Source organism: Heloderma suspectum, chromosome 1 (genome assembly GCF_057233095.1).
Source record: "Heloderma suspectum isolate Gila_16-S chromosome 1, 16-S_ref, whole genome shotgun sequence".
NCBI classification, from domain to species: domain Eukaryota; kingdom Metazoa; phylum Chordata; class Lepidosauria; order Squamata; family Helodermatidae; genus Heloderma; species Heloderma suspectum.
In genome coordinates, this window is record NC_139458.1 from 434871879 (window position 1) to 434887693 (window position 15815).

The window sequence follows — 15815 nt, forward strand, 5'->3', positions numbered from 1 at the left end:
TACAGATAGGTTAAAAGTAAAGTGGGAAGGGCCAGATGTCATTCATACCACCAAGCGTACAAGCCACAGCTCAATTCTAGGCATGTCTACTTAGGAATTACCCTTGGTGCAATGGCTTTCATGCCAGCAAAGCACAGCCCAATTCTATGCAGGATATTTGAAGTTTGAACTCTTTAAATACCCCCTTATCTCCACTCACTGCTCAGAGATAACAGCAGAAGAAATTGTGGGCTGGGTGAGGAACTACTGAGGTGTACTTCTGGCCCAGAGTCCAGAGGTTCCTGCCCCTGACTTCAAAGGCATAAAGTTACATACATGGGATGTCTGAAAAGGGCCTGAAAGAACTAGACCCCATTCTGGAACTGGGCCGTATTTTCTCAGGGGTAATCCACTGGGGGCTGAAGATGCTGGTGTGTGGGGCCAGAGCCAAAATTGAGCAAGGCCATCCCTTCTCTCTCTCTCTCTCTCTCTCTCTCTGATATCCCCTTCTCTCTCTCTTGTTCTCTCACCCCTTTTCTCTCTCTTTCTGCCCCCGCCTTCTGTTCTTCTCTCTCTTTTCCTCCCTACTCAGCAGGCTGCCAGGGCAGGGACAAACTGCTCTTGCCAGATGGCCAGACCAATCACTTGCAGAGGGCGCCCCCCTCCTTCCATGGCTCCTTCCATTTTGGCTCCACCACCAGACCATTTTACCCTCCTTGTCAGAGGTCTGAACTCACCACTTTCACAGGGCTTCCTCCTGCTTCCATTGTTCTGTTTGCTCAGCTCGCCCCCCCCTTCTCTCCCTCTGGGCTGCCCCCACCTGTACGAAAGTAGGCCAAAGGTCACAAGAGCTGCAAGTTGCCCACTCTTGCTATACACACTTATCTAGGAGTAAATTTTATTGAACTCAATGGGACTTAATTTTGAATAGACAGCCCTAGGAGTCATTCATTACATTTCCATTCATTTATTACAGTTCTATAGCACCCAATAGCCAACACTCTCTGGGTGGTTTACAGCATGATGAAATAAATAAATAAATAAATAAAATAGAACCTTTAACATTCAAAAAATTAAAGCGGTTTGCAACAGTTAAAACACTTAACAGTAAAATTACCAGGACCTGATAAAACAACTGACATTAAAAAGCCCCATCATATGCCATCAAATGCCTGGGAGTAGAGGGAAAGGCTTAGAGGAAAAGATTGTGCCGTAGCAGTGTAGTCCTACACATATTGTCTTGGAGATAAGCCCCACTGTATTTAGTGGGTCATACCCCCTATGGAAAAATGTATAGGGTGCATTTCCAAGGACAAGTGTGTATCTCCAAGTATTTTAGATTTCAATTCCCAGCACTACTGAGGATTCTGGGAGTTGAAGTCCCAAACATATGGAGCTCTATCTTCTGTCCACCCCTGCAGTGGGGCAAACTTCAAAGTAGACATGCATATCCCTGGGCTTGCTGGAGTAAATATGGCAGTTTAGGTGATAAGACATAAAGATCGATGCTTATTTCTCACATGATGAACGACAACAGCAGCTTCACACACTGAGGTATGAATAACTTCAGTGATCAGGTGACTCATGGAAGCAGTGATTTTTGTACAGGACAGCCTTCTCAGGTTGCCTGGGGGTAATGGGACTTGTAGTCCAACACATCCTGAAGGGCACCCGGCTGGGGAAGGCTGGAATAGAAAATGAGAAGGGGAAAAGCAGTATTCTTGTTATTAGTAGTTAGGGAAGAACCTGTGATTTAAAAAAGGGGAGGGGGGTTTCAATCTTTTCTGTGCTACAGCTCCCCTTCCTTGCTAAAGCTCCAGTTGAACTGAAAGATCCTCCCCCATCATGCTGTTATAGTTTAGGTTCTGCTGGCATCTCTGTCTCAGAGAGGAAGACAAGCAGGAAGCTGAACACTCCACAGCTGAGAACGTGCAGATTTGGAAGCAGCAGGCAGGACCAGATGGGAGAGTGATTACTGAGGCCGAAAGTTATAGTCTTTTAAAAAATCTTGGCATTTGAAACAGGAGGAAAAAGAAAAAGAAAGAAAAAAATGACAAAGAGTAGATCAAAGTGGGCTAGGTTTGTTTTTGGAAACCTTTCTTATCTCACTCCTTTTCCAACAGTCAGAAGCTGCGAAAGAGTTAACTTTCTCCCACGTAAAAAACCAGACCAGGACAAAGTAATGCCAGTCATGCCAGACCAAGGTTGGGTTGATCTATTGTCTCTGCTTTGGTCTTTCTCTTAGATCTAAGACAGATTTAACACAGCCACTGTCACATGTACTCATATTCCTTTACCTCCAACCTGCACTTGAGACAGTTTCCAAATACAATGCAAATCCAGTTAAGATGTAAGTTATCAGTCCATTACACTCAAACCAGAGAGAAAACACACATGCACACACCATACATTGCTGCAGAATAGATGACCTGAAACAGCCTTCTCCAGCCCTCCAGATGTGCTAGACTACAACTCCCAGCACTGGACCTGCTGGCTAGGGATGGTGGGAGCTGTAGTCCTGTACATCTGGAGGCCACCAAACTGGGGAAGGCTAGCTCAAAAGAAATCACATAAAAGCAGCCTCAGTTTGCAAAGGCCTTCCGAACAAATTGGGTCTTTCACAGACTTTGGGAGAAGGCAAGGGAAATGCCACTGCGAAATCTCTTCTGGCAAGTCAAGCTGCAGGCTAGGAAAGAATCCAGCCTGAAACCCTGAAGAGCCATTGCTGACAGTGAGTGTTGACAATACTGGGAGAGATGGGCCCAGGCTCTGATGAGGCAGCTTCCTAGGTTCCTAGCTGCGGCGGAAACACCAGTCTGCCCATTCCTGCTGCTGTTGAGCAAATCTCTTGGGCAATGGGTCCTTTGCCCAGCACCCTCCCCACAGAACACAGCAGGCCTGGGGAACATAGGAAGCTGCCTTATACTGAGTCAGACCCTTGGTCCATCTAGCCCAGTATTGTCGACACTGACCGGCAGCACCTCCCCAGGGTTTCAGGCAAGATTCTTTCCTTGCCCTACCTGGAGAAGTCGGGATCAACTGAGACCTTCTGCATACAAAGCATGCGCTCTATCACACTGAGCCATGGCCTCTGTGCTCTTTACACAGGGAGAGGCGGTGTCTCCAAGTCCCAGGCCTGATCGGCGAAGCTAAGTGAGAGCCAGCACAACCACACAGTAAGGCCACAGAACGTGGCAAGGTGTCGGTTGCTGGATGAGTATGGCATCTGTGGAGGGGGTGTCTGCCCAAGAGCAGCAGGGCATTGGCTTGGGAGGATATACAGAAGAGCTGCCTTATGCTGAGCTGCCACTCAAGAGAGCTGGAGCGGCACAGTGGGCAAAATCTGGGAGGCCGCTGGTTCAAACCTCATGGCTGTCAGAACTCACTAGGTGGCCTTAGGCTGCACAGCACTTTGTTCCCCCTTGTCTGCAGTATGGGGAAAATAATACTGTCTTACCTTACGGAATTACTGAGCTAATGTACATTAAGCACTTTGAACACAGCAATAAAATGCAATGGGTTAGTGATTTAGGTTCACGTGTTTCTGTTATTACATCTTATCACTCAGCCCAACTCCTATTGCCATCAGTTCACTGACAAAGTACATGAAGACTTTTGACTTCAGAAGGCTGAGGCCCTTCCTTCTCCCAAATCCCAAGCATTAAAAGAACATCTCTCCCAACAAAAGGAAGGAAAGACTAACAGCATAAAGAAATGAACACAGTGCATGCAAGGGAAGGATAGTAATTAATGCTCCTTAGTATCTAAGGATGCAAGACATTTTGAGAAATATGAACAAATTAAATGACAGAAAATCTCAAATGGTTCCTGACACCAAATGATTGAACACCTTTATTTGCTTGGGAATTGCAAGGTTTGTGACAGCAGCTCAGGAACTCAGAACAAGGCTGGAACCATGCACTGTACCTCCTGCCTTGTACCTTGGGGTCCTGGCTGCTTTTCTCTGCAAAGTGGCATCAGGAGGGGCAATTTCGAGGGGAGAACTATATATTAAAAGCACAACACAGCTAGCAGGTAGGAGGAGTGGTGCTTACGCTTTGCAACAGAATACACACATGTGTGCACACACCAATCAGGTTCCAGACCTGTGTTTTTGTTGCAGAGACAGGCCAGCAACCCCCCCGGGGGGGGGGAGCAGTGGGGAGAAAGAAACAGGCAGAGGAAGGGTTAAATAGCCCTTCTCCCAAATGCTAGAGCTCAAGACAAAGGGAGGAACATGTAGAGGAGATTTCTCCAACCTGATGCCTTCCAGAATTGTTGGATTGCAACTCCCACCATCTCCACCAACAGCTCTGCTGGCTGAAGATGATGGGAGGTGCAATCCAACACATCTGGAGGGCATCAAGTTGGGAAGGCTAATGTAGAGGGAAGGCAATAAAGATCAGATGGTGAGACTTAGGCGTACGATTTTGCCAAGAACAGTTCAAATAAATGCTGCTAGCCTAAACTTCACTCTCTTTAAATTTAAAGAGGCAGGTCAAAAAACATGTCCCACTGAAGGTTTTCCATAAGGCTCCATTCTGCAAAAGTCAAATGTTAAGTCTCAAGGCAAAATACTAACAGAATTTTTTTTTATATAGAAAAAGGTTTTAATATCTCCCTCGTATTTCTGAGGCTTTTGTCATGGTTTATGTGTTGCTACTGACAATCAAAGCTCTTGCTGGTTGATGGCTTCCAAGAAGTAAAGAATAGAGTAAATAAAATTGCTCTGATTTCATTCTGAGTCTTTACCACTTAACGCACACACACAGAATAAAACTAAGGGTGTGAAGTACATGTCAGTGTTGCCAGATGAAATGAAAAGTCCTGTCTCCTGGAGATGCACCACTCATGCCAAGGACGAACAGCCATCAATGGGGGTGGGGGCAAAAGAGAGAATTTTCCCCAGGCAATTTAACTTGATTCAAAACAGGGTAACTTAAGCGATAATTACAGAAATGCCACCTGATCAATGCAAGTTCTCGTGGACAGGAGTGACTAATCGTGGAGGCTGAAGTGTTTTGCTGTGTAATGGTGAATAGAGCTGCAAAATCATTGTGGTGATGAATAAAATGGCTCTATAAAACCTGTGAAGATTACATGGTTCTCGCCATCATCACTAGCTCAAGAACAAAACAGGGGCGGGGGGAATAAGTCCAGACCCAGAAAAAGTTTTACTTGAGATATATTGAGTAAGGTAAAGAGAAAGGCAATTTGTTTTCACAATGAGTCTCAAGTTTAATGCGCTTGAATGGATCGGGGAAAGAAAACATTTCAGAGTGATGGAAACCTCAGCATTTATGGAATGGACATCTTATGGGCAATTGCTACAGATGGTCATGATCGTCTCAAAGCTGATATACCGATGGGCTGAAAGCGCAGTTATATATTGACCCCACTGCCTCACAAGAACATGGTATTAGGTCAGAACAAGAGCCTACCTAATTCAGCATTCAGTCTTCCAACAGTTTGCTAGTGACGCAATAGATGGAAAAGGTTCCAGCTGAGCCTCTCCTAAATATGCTCATTCTCAGCATGTGGGCCATTTTTGAAGTGTATGTGTGTTGTGGGTGGGGCAAAGAGACATTAAAAATGCACCCACCCACCCCCCCGCCGCAGCCTGAAGTGGAAAAGTACTGGAAGGGCTCTACTATATCATTCTGGTGACTGTGCAGATCAGCTCTAAGTCACATGTTATGTCCCTCCTCTCAGCAAGGGAAAAATAAGAGTTAGAGATATACATAAAAAAACGAAATATTCAGGGGCAAGCGAATATCTGAGTCTTTTCTTACAAAAAACTGCTGGTCAAAACTAGCCTTAAATGGACTGGGGGAGGCAAAACTGAGTCTTTCGCGACAGGGGCTGCTGGGTGGCTCTCTAAGAGGGCACCAAGAGCAGATGCTAACTTACTTACTTACTTACTTATTTATTTTCTATACCGCCCAATAGCCAAAGCTCTCTGGGCGGTTCACAAAAATTAAAACCAAGCGGCACACAATAAAACAATTTAAAATATATAGAACATTAAAACCACAATATGACAATACAACCACAATAAAACCTAGCAGCAGTGCAGGAATTTAAAATACAGATTTAAAACAGCAAAGCTAAAAGTCGAGAAAGCTAAAATGCTAAAATGCCTGGGAAAATAAAAAGGTCTTCACCTGGCACCAAAAGGAATACAATGTAGGTACCAGGCGAACCTCACTAGGGAGCTCATTCCACAGCTCGGGGGCCACAGCAGAAAAAGCTCTCCTCCTAGTAGCCACCCGCCTCATTTCCTTTGGAAGGGGCTCTTGGAGAAGGGCCACTGAGGACGATCTTAAGGTCCAGGCAGGCACATATGGGACGAGGCGATCCTTCAGATAACCTGGCCCCAAGCCATGAAGGGCTTTAAATATTAATACCAGCTCTTTGAATCGGGCCCGGAAATGGACTGGCAGCCAGTGCAGCTGAAAAAGTACTGGCGTAATATGAGCTCGCAGGCCAGTCCCTGTTAACAATCTTGCTGCCCTATTTTGGACCAGCTGAAGTTTCCGGACCGTTTTCAAAGGCAGCCCCACGTATAACTCATTGCAGTAATCCAGACGAGAAGTTATCAGAGCATGGATAACTGTAGCTAGGCTCTCTCTGTCCAGATAAGGGCGTAGTTGGTACACCAGCCTAAGCTGATAAAAAGTGCTCTGTGCCACTGAGTTCACCTGTGCCTCAAGTGACAGTTCTGGATCCATGAGCATTTGCAAACTACAAACGTGATCCTTCAGGGGGAGTGCAACCCCCTCCAGAACAGGTTGAATATCACCTAGCCAGGCAGACGAACCACCTGCTAACGGTACCTCCGTCTTGTCTGGATTGAGTTTCAGTTTATTGGCCCTCATCCAGTCTATTACCATGCCCAGGCCCTGATTCAGAACGGCCACTGCCTCACCTGGGTTTGATGAGAAAGAGAGGTAGAGCTGGGTGTCATCCACATATTAATGGCACCTCAGCCCACACCTCCGGATAACCTCCCCCAGCGGTTTCATGTAGATGTTGAACAGCATGGGGGATAAAATAGAGCCCTCTGGAACCGCATGGCACAATTGCCATGGCACAGAGCAATAATCCTCCAGCACCACCTTCTGGAATCGGCCATCTAAGTAGGGGCGGAACCACCGCAGTGCCTCCAACTCCCAACCCAGACAACCTATCCAGAAGGATACCATGGTCGATGGTATCGAAAGCTGCTGAGAGGTCCAGGAGAATCAACAGGGTCGCATTCCCCCCTGTCCCTCCCCCTGTACATATATAACTCACATATATGTACATGGGAAGATGCCTTATCCAAGTCAACCGTTGGTCCACCTAGCTCAGTACTGCCCATACTCCCATTCCACAATGTGGCACCCTCTGAATAGATTTGACTACAACTCCCATCAACTTCAGCCCATGTGGCCAATGGGCAGGACTGATGGGAGTTGTAGTCCAAAACATTTGGCAGGCACCAGTTTGGGGAAGGGTGGTCTAAACTGACTGGTAGTAGCTCCCTGGATTTTGGAAAGGGCTCATTTCCAGCCTACCAGCTGTGGGGAGCAGGAAACCATCAATCCTCCCTCCCTCCCTCCCTCCCTCCCTCCAACTCTCCCTCTTCTTCTTCTCTTCCCCTCCACCACTCACTTTCTTCTTTAAAGGTCAAGTTGTGGCTACAGCATGATGCCCTGTTCCCTTCAGCAACCACCAGCATTGGTGCCCCTGAGAGGCAATCCCAAGGGACATCTTCTTGGGACTTCCTGGGGGCAGGAGGCGCATCCACCAGCCCCTGCAACGGTGGGATGCGGGGGAACCCATGGCATCTGCTGATCACACCCCTCTAGAATATTATTGTATTTAGGGACATAAAATATAGGAACACAGGAAGCTGCCTTATACTGAGTCAAACCCTTGGACCATCTTGCCCAGATTGTCAACACTGGCTGGCAGCAAAGGCCTTCTGGGGTTTCAGGCAGGATTCTTTCCAGCCCTACCTGGAGATGCTGCAGACTGAATTTGGGACCTTCTGCATGCAAAGCAGGTGCTCTGTTGCTGAGGTGTGGGCCCTCCCCTAATTCTGCCAGATGCCAACAAGCAGAACACACAAAGGACAACATAAATTTACCAAAAGCCTTAAGGCCAGACGGGGCTCATTTCTGCTTCTGTGAGGGAGAAAACCTGTCACAAAGAAATTAGAAGCAAATTTCTAATTTGTGGGGGAAATGCTTGAAGTACAAAAATTAAAACATAAAAATAAGAGTGTGTCTCCTTGCTGGGGAAGGCAAGGCGCAACTCAGAGCAAAACCTGGCCTGCTGTCATTTGAAGCCCTTTCCCTGCCAGCACATCTCATGATGTAGTTGTTCAAACACAAATATCAGGCCAATAACACACACACACACTTGCACCAGCCTTCCCAACCTTGCACTGAACTTGGGAGGTGTCGTGAGGCATTATTCACACTCCATCTATTTATCACTTCCTCCTCTTAAGCACCTGACCTTGTCAAAAAGCTTAAAGGTTATTTTTTGTAAATTATAAATGAACAAGACTGTTCTACTTATTTGTCAGCATCTGGAAGGCCAGGTGAGGTCAACCTCGGCTCAGAATTCAGAATACTGTTCTGGGGGGGGGGGCATGAGGTGGGGAGAAGTGACCTGGGTGTGCATTGCAATTCCCTGCTCCCTTCAGCCTAGCCGGGGTGCTGCTATATTCAAAGTGATTTGTCATACAAGCACCAATATGCACAGCACTGGCTGCATGTTGATGTCTTTGCTGTTGTCATGATCCCAGAGTCCAGCAGTAACCTGGACATGGACTCAGAGGCTGAGGAACCAATGGTCCCAACAGAGAAGGCTCCAGGCCCAAGAACCACTGTGGAACAAGAGACCCCTGACCCCAGAGCCCCTTGATCCCCATGACTCTGGACCAACATCTGTGGTCCTTGAGCCCCGCTCCAATGCTGGGCCTGCATACCATCTCCAAGAGCACCACATTCCAGGGAGCCCATGTGCCAATGTCAGCAGCAGGCATGGCATGAGGGAAAGATGGAAGAGTGGCGGGCTCCAGGCTGGAGGCCTGGCTCCTTAAGGCAGGGGTGTTGAACCTCGGGCCTGTGGGCAAAATTCAGCCCACATGAGGTCCAATCTGGGCCTCCTGGGCTCCCGAGAGGGCCATGCCTCTGTCCCCTCAATCGTTTGGTGCTTTCCCAGCCTTTGGCAGTTTCACCCATTCTAAAAGCTGATATGTCTCCCCTAAGGCTCTGTTACTGGCAGTAAGAGCTTTAAACCAAAATAGGCTGGTAGTTCGGCTATTTTTAGCCCTGCCCTTTTGCTTTGAGGTCCTGCCCACCACTGGAATGAGGCCCCCAAGAACTTCTCTGAAATGGAATTTTGCCCTTCGGGTGAAAGAGGGTCATGCTTGTATCCATGTAGCATCGGCTAGGCCATGCAGGCAGAGTCTTTGATGCCGCTGATTCTGCGCTTCGCTTCCAGCTTTCTAAGGCAGGCAGTGATTCACTGGAGATTTAAGTGGTTCCTGGCCGTTATTATGCATACTAACTCAACCCATGCTGGCTGAGGATGATGGCAGCAGTGGTCAAACACATCTGAAGGGCATGAGGTTGTGGAAGCCTGGCACGGATAAAAAGACAGACAGATAGGTATAGATATTATAATCTCTTTTTGATTGAATTTTTCCATTCTTGAATGTAGGGCAGAAGCTACTTTTAAGAAAGACAAAGTTGAAGGCAAAATTCCATCTTTGCTTGATGTTTTCACATTATCAATGGAAGGGAACTGCATTCCCCCCCACCTCCCAAGACAGCATGATTGTATTGATCCTTACTGTGGATTCTCTGTAATTGTTTCAATGGGCCTTTATAAAATGTTTTATAAAGATGCGTGAAAGAGCATCTGCTGCACTGCACTTTGGACATTTTGCTGCACTGCAGCTGCAGTAAGAAAAAAGCTGGGTGAGCCAAAGCAGCACGTATCCAGATGATGCAATATGGCTACAGTCTCCACAAGCAAGTGATGCTAGATGCTGCCAAGTTTCAAATTAGCTCCTTGATTCGTTAGAAACAACAGAACAGTTGACACATACCCCCCCACACACACACATCTTGCCACCCACACCACCCAGAGGAATCAGAGAATCTTTACAATTGCTTTTCTCTATTCAGCTACTCCTGACTTTTCTTTAAATTTCTAATGTCTTCTAAAAAGTATTTTAAGTGGGCCATGGACTTCTTTTACTGCTGATTGCAAGGGGGAGGCCCATAGCTCAGTGGCACAGGCCCTGCTTTGCATGCAGAAGGTTCCAGGTTCGACCCCTGGCATCTCCAGGAAAAACTCCTGCCTAAAATTCTGGAGAGCCACTGCTGCCAGTCAGCGTCAACAGCACTGAGCTTGATGGACTCAGTATAAGGATGCCTCCTATGTTCCTAAGGTAGCTTCTGTCACTCACACGGTAACTGCTCCTGCGATGCTGTAAAGGAGCAGATGTGGGTGGAGCTTCCCCAACCACCCATTCACTTTAATGGATGGGGAAGCTCATGTATGCCACCTTGGACTTCCTGGAGGAAAGGCAGGATATAAATGAAACAAACAAGAGAACAACATTTCTAAACAGCAGCAAGCTATTAGAATTCAAATGCAACTTCTTGAATCTTGTCTGGTTTTAATTCATCTTTGAGGCATACTTTAAAAGAACCAGCACCTTCAGCCGTTCATCTAATGGATGGATCTGATGGCAGCAACACAGCAACTCAGAGGCCTGGTTTGCCTGCCATATCAACCCACAGTTAACCAACTGTAGGTTCTTAAGAAGATGAGCAGGAGCGAGTGAATGTGCTGGTTTGCCTGTTCATGCTGCAATAAACAACGCAGAAATGCTCCATCCTTGGTTGTTTATCGTGATGTCCGAATCTGACATACTGGATTGTCGGAGGACAAACAATCCAGAGTTTGAGCCCATGTTAATCATGGGATGTTACAAGGTGCAAACTGGGTCACTGACTGGCAACAGCTCTACAAGGGTTCAGATCAGGGTCTTCCTCAGCCTTACCTGGAGGTGCTGGGGATTGAACCTGGAATCTTTTACATGCAAAGCAGGGGCTCCCCCATCCCTCCAAATGTGACACATGGATGTTATTTCTCAACATGCCACATTCAAAGCTTTACAATTCAAACATTTTTGTAAGATGTTGAAAAACAATTCTTAAAAAAATCAAATCAGGAGAATATGAACACTGTTTTTTTTTGTTGCATGCACATTTCAAATGACGGAAAACCTCAGGATTTCGTCAGCTCCCCCCCGCCCCCACTTTCGTTTCATTTCTAACTGTAGTAGAATACTGAAGGGCTGCTTTCCCAGTTTAAATTAAATGGATTCTGCATTTCAAGAAAATGTAACCCAGGGGCTTTTTACAAACCAAACATATGAAGGACTATACACAAAATATTATTAAAAAAAAAACAAACGGGAATAAGAATAAGACTAACAAATAGGAACAAGATGGATAAGAACTGAGCAAACTGACCAATGGGTCCATTGCTTCCTCTCAAATGCTGGCCTGAGAGCCCGCCCATCTCCCTCCCTCTGGTCAGACTCAGAATACAGAACGGCCTTGACAGGATGACCCATCGTAACGAAGGCTCCATTTCTTGTTCACGAATGCACGGATGACAGCAAAGATTTTACACACAGAAGCCTTTTAAGACTGGAAGGGCACTGGAGAGGAGAGATGCTCTAAAGGGCTCTGGTGTTCCTTTTTGTCCTTGAACAGATCAGTAGAAGAAAAAGATCGCATTCCTCTGTTCGCTATGTGTGCCAGCATTGCAGAATACAAGAAAGACTCATGGGCCTGGCTTGTGCAAACCACAAACGTGTGTGTGTGTGTGTGTGCGCGCGCACATGTGTTGGTGTAAAGCAGCACAACAGCAAAGCAACAAGGAGACTCTGGATCCACTGTGGATGAAATCAGTCTGAAGGTAAAATTAAAAATGTAACAGCACAGCTACTGATGAGGACAGAAGCCGAAATGTTTAGCTTAAAATATATTTTAAAACTATGTTGTCAGTCTTTCTGTCTTTCATACACACACACACCTGCACACGCCAAAATGTGAAGCCGACACCTTGGTCAAAGGGGTGGAAATGAGACTTCTGGTCCTTATGGCCTGAACCTAAAGCAGAAGGGAGGGTAAATGATATTGCTGTGATCCTGTCTTGGCCTCTGTCCTCCAAATGCATGCCTTATTGCACAGTAGTTGCATTTGGGAGACATAAAAAATGTTCACATTTGAGGACAGTCATTTTTATTTTTCTAGAGAACATAAGAAGAGCCCTGCTGAATCAGACCAAGGGTCCATCTAGTCCACCATTCCATTCACACAGTGGCCAACCAGCTGCCCCAAAGGGAAGCCCACAAACAGGACACGAGTGCAAGAGCACCCTCCCACTCACGTTCCCCAGCAACTGCTATACAGAGGCATACTGCTGGAGGCAGTATACAGCCATCATGACTAGTAGCCATTGATAATCTTATCCTACATTAATTTGTCTAAGCCCCTTTTAGGGCCATGTGAATACGCAGAACCAATTTTCAGCAGCACCAACGACAGTGATACATGACCGTCTGCTTGCCTTCGCATGCAACTAACTATGGGGTACCCATTATTCCAGATGGGTTAATGTGGTGTCGGGAAGTGTCAGCCTGCACGTGGAGAGTAAAAACTGCCCAATCCTTCCAGCCCTCTTTGATGCCTCGTCTTATTTTAGTTTAAAGTGAAAGTTACAGACTAAATCACTAAAGAAGATCCCAGTTAGAGAACATGTTCCCAAATAAAATTGGCAAGATCAAAGGGGGGGGGGGTGTACTCTGGAGGACAGCCAGAGGAAAGCATGTCCCCTTGTCAGAGAGAACATTAATTCTCTCTGTAACAAATTCTCACCCAGTGCTCTCCAGCCTCATGATTTTTTGATGGAAAGATGGTGCTAGGATGGTGTGAAAGGATCACGCGCTTCATGTGCCAGGCAGCATTGTCTTTAGGTTTGGGCAGTGGGTGGTGAGCGAAGGAGCTGAAAACAGCCTCCAAGTCACCATCCTACCCGAAAGCGGCTCCGGATGCCAGCTGAACGTGCAAATCCTCCTGCATTCAGCCAGCCAAGCATCTCCATGACATCCAAAGCTGCTCCAAGAAATGTACTTTTGGAATGTACACACTGTTCCTGGTGATATACTTAAGGAAGTCAGATGCTCTTCTCTCACTGTGCTGTCAAGGCAGTTTTGCAGCAAGGCCTACTCTGCATCCAAGTGCATATCTTGGTGGGGCCTGTAAACTTTTGATTTGATTCCTGCCCTGCTTTTAAAACTCTGCAGTTTTCGGTTGGTGCTAAATACATGCATTTTATATAGCACTGGTACACTGAACGATTGCCAGGGATCATTATTTTGCTGCAAAGCCAAGCCAAAATGCACAAAGTCTTTCCTAATTCCGCTCTTTACAGAATGTAGCTTCATTTAGCCATTTTGTTTCTCTGTTTATTTTCCTGGCATTCCATTCCACATGTAATGAATCATGATTACCTAACTCTTCCTTTAAGAATCTCAGGGTGGAATATATGGTTCCCCTGTTTTATTTTCACAACAGCCCTGTAAGGTAGGTTTTTTAGCTTTCTAAATTTTTATCTTTGCTGTTTTAAATCTGTATTTTAAACTCCTGTACTGCTGCTAGGTTTTATTGTGGTTGTATTGTTATATTGTGGTTTTAATGTTCTATATATTTTAAATTGTTTTATTGTGTGTTGTTTGGTTTTAATTTTTGTGAACCGCCCAGAGAGCTTCGGCTATTGGGCGGTATAGAAATGAAATAAATAAATAAAATAAATAGTGCAATTGGCCCAAGGTCACCCAGTGAGGTTGATGGCTGAGCGGGGATTTGAGTCTGGGTCTCCCAGGTCCTGGTCTGACACTCCAACCATTACACCCTTTCTGTTTTTTAAGATCAGGTGTTCTCTCACGTGTGGGCCACGGATGATCTCCCAGCTCTGAAGATCTGACCTTGCCTAAAACAATGTATATGAAGCTCCCAGCCAATGAAAGTCTGATCAGCAGGGACCAATCAGGGCAGGAGAAATCCTGCAGTACCAATGAAAGGTCACTTCCCAGGTATTCCAGAGTAGGCAGAAGGGTTGATACCTCTGCACTCAAAATACAAGGATTCTGCATTTGAAGGGATCCATGTACCACAGCAACTGCCCTACCATCCACAGTCTTCAGGATTGGAGTAAAATGGAAATATACAGGGATGTCAAATGGGTGGTATTTATTTTTATTTATTTATTTATTTATATTTTATTTATTTATTTCTATACCGCCCAATAGCCGAAGCTCTCTGGGCGGTTCACAAAAACTAAAACCAAACAACACACAATAAAACAATTTAAAATATATAGAACATTAAAACCACAATATAACAATACAACCACAATAAAACCTAGCAGCAGTACAGGAGTTTAAAATACAGATTTAAAACAGCAAAGATAAAAATTTAGAAAGCTAAAATGCCTGGGAAAATAAAAAGGTCTTCACCTGGCGCCGAAAGGAGTACAATGTAGGCGCCAGGCGAACCTCACTAGGGAGCTCATTCCAGAACCGGGGTGCCACAACAGAAAAAGCCCTCCTCCTAGTAGCCACCCGCCTCACTTCCTTTGGCAGGGGCTCACGGAGGAGGGCCGCTGATGATGATCTTAAGGTCCGGGCAGGCACATATGGGAGGAGGCGATCCTTCAGGTAACCTGGCCCCAAGCTGTTAAGGGCTTTGAATGTTAACACCAGCACTTTGAATCGGGCCCGGAAATGGACCGGCAGCCAGTGCAGCTGGAAAAGTACTGGCGTAATATGAGCTCGCAGGCCAGTCCCTGTTAACAATCTTGCTGCCCTATTTTGGACCAGCTGAAGTTTCCGGACCGTTTTCAAAGGCAGCCCCATGTATAACGCATTGCAGTAATCCAGACGAGAAGTTATCAGAGCATGGATAACTGTAGCTAGGCTCTCTCTGTCCAGATAAGGGCGTAGTTGGTATACCAGCCTAAGCTGATAAAAAGTGCTCCGTGCCACTGAGTTCACCTGTGCCTCAAGTGACAGTTCTGGATCCAAGAGCACCCCCAAACTACGAACCTGATCCTTTAGGGGGAGTGCAACCCCCTCCAGAACAGGTTGATTATCACCTAGCCGGGCAGACGAACCACCCACTAACAGTACCTCCGTCTTGTCTGGATTGAGTTTCAGTTTATTGGCCCTCATCCAGTCCATTACCGTGCCGAGGCACTGGTTCAGAACAGCCACTGCCTCACCTGGTTTTGATGAGAAAGAGAGGTAGAGCTGGGTGTCATCCGCATATTGATGGCACCTCAGCCCACACCTCCGGATAACCTCCCCCAGCGGTTTCATGTAGATGTTAAACAGCATGGGGGATAGAATAGAGCCCTGTGGAACCCCATGGCACAATTGCCATGGCACAGAGCAATAATCCCCCAGCACCACCTTCTGGAATCGGCCATCCAAGTAGGAGCGGAACCACTGTAGTGCAGTGCCTCCAACTCCCAACCCAGACAACCTATCCAGAAGGATACCATGGTCGATGGTATCGAAAGCCGCTGAGAGGTCCAGGAGAATCAACAGGGTCGCACTCCCCCTGTCCCTCTCCCGGCAGAGGTCATCCCACAGGGCGACCAAGGCAGTTTCCGTTCCAAAACCAGGCCTGAAGCCCGATTGAAATGGATCTAGATAATCCGTTTCATTCAAGAGTGCCTGGAGCTGTCCT

General features: G+C 46.4%; 1 protein-coding gene across 39 annotated transcripts in view; it reads right to left on the minus strand.

The window, feature by feature from the left end:
* The window catches only part of MSRA (methionine sulfoxide reductase A), a 331489-nt gene that overhangs the window by 29783 nt on the left and 285891 nt on the right, over positions 1-15815 (minus strand). For 18 of the 39 annotated variants that reach the window (XM_084829390.1, XM_084829408.1, XM_084829406.1 and 15 more), the window contains one exon: positions 1500-1664. The exons of 8 other annotated variants lie outside the window; for them this stretch is intronic. In XM_084829390.1, the coding sequence (XP_084685516.1) occupies positions 1500-1664 (165 nt within the window). Of the gene's footprint in view, positions 1-716; positions 800-1499; positions 1665-7606; positions 9619-15815 lie in introns of those variants that run through there. 13 more of the 39 variants (XM_084829391.1, XM_084829421.1, XM_084829413.1 and 10 more) reach the window with 5 other exon arrangements.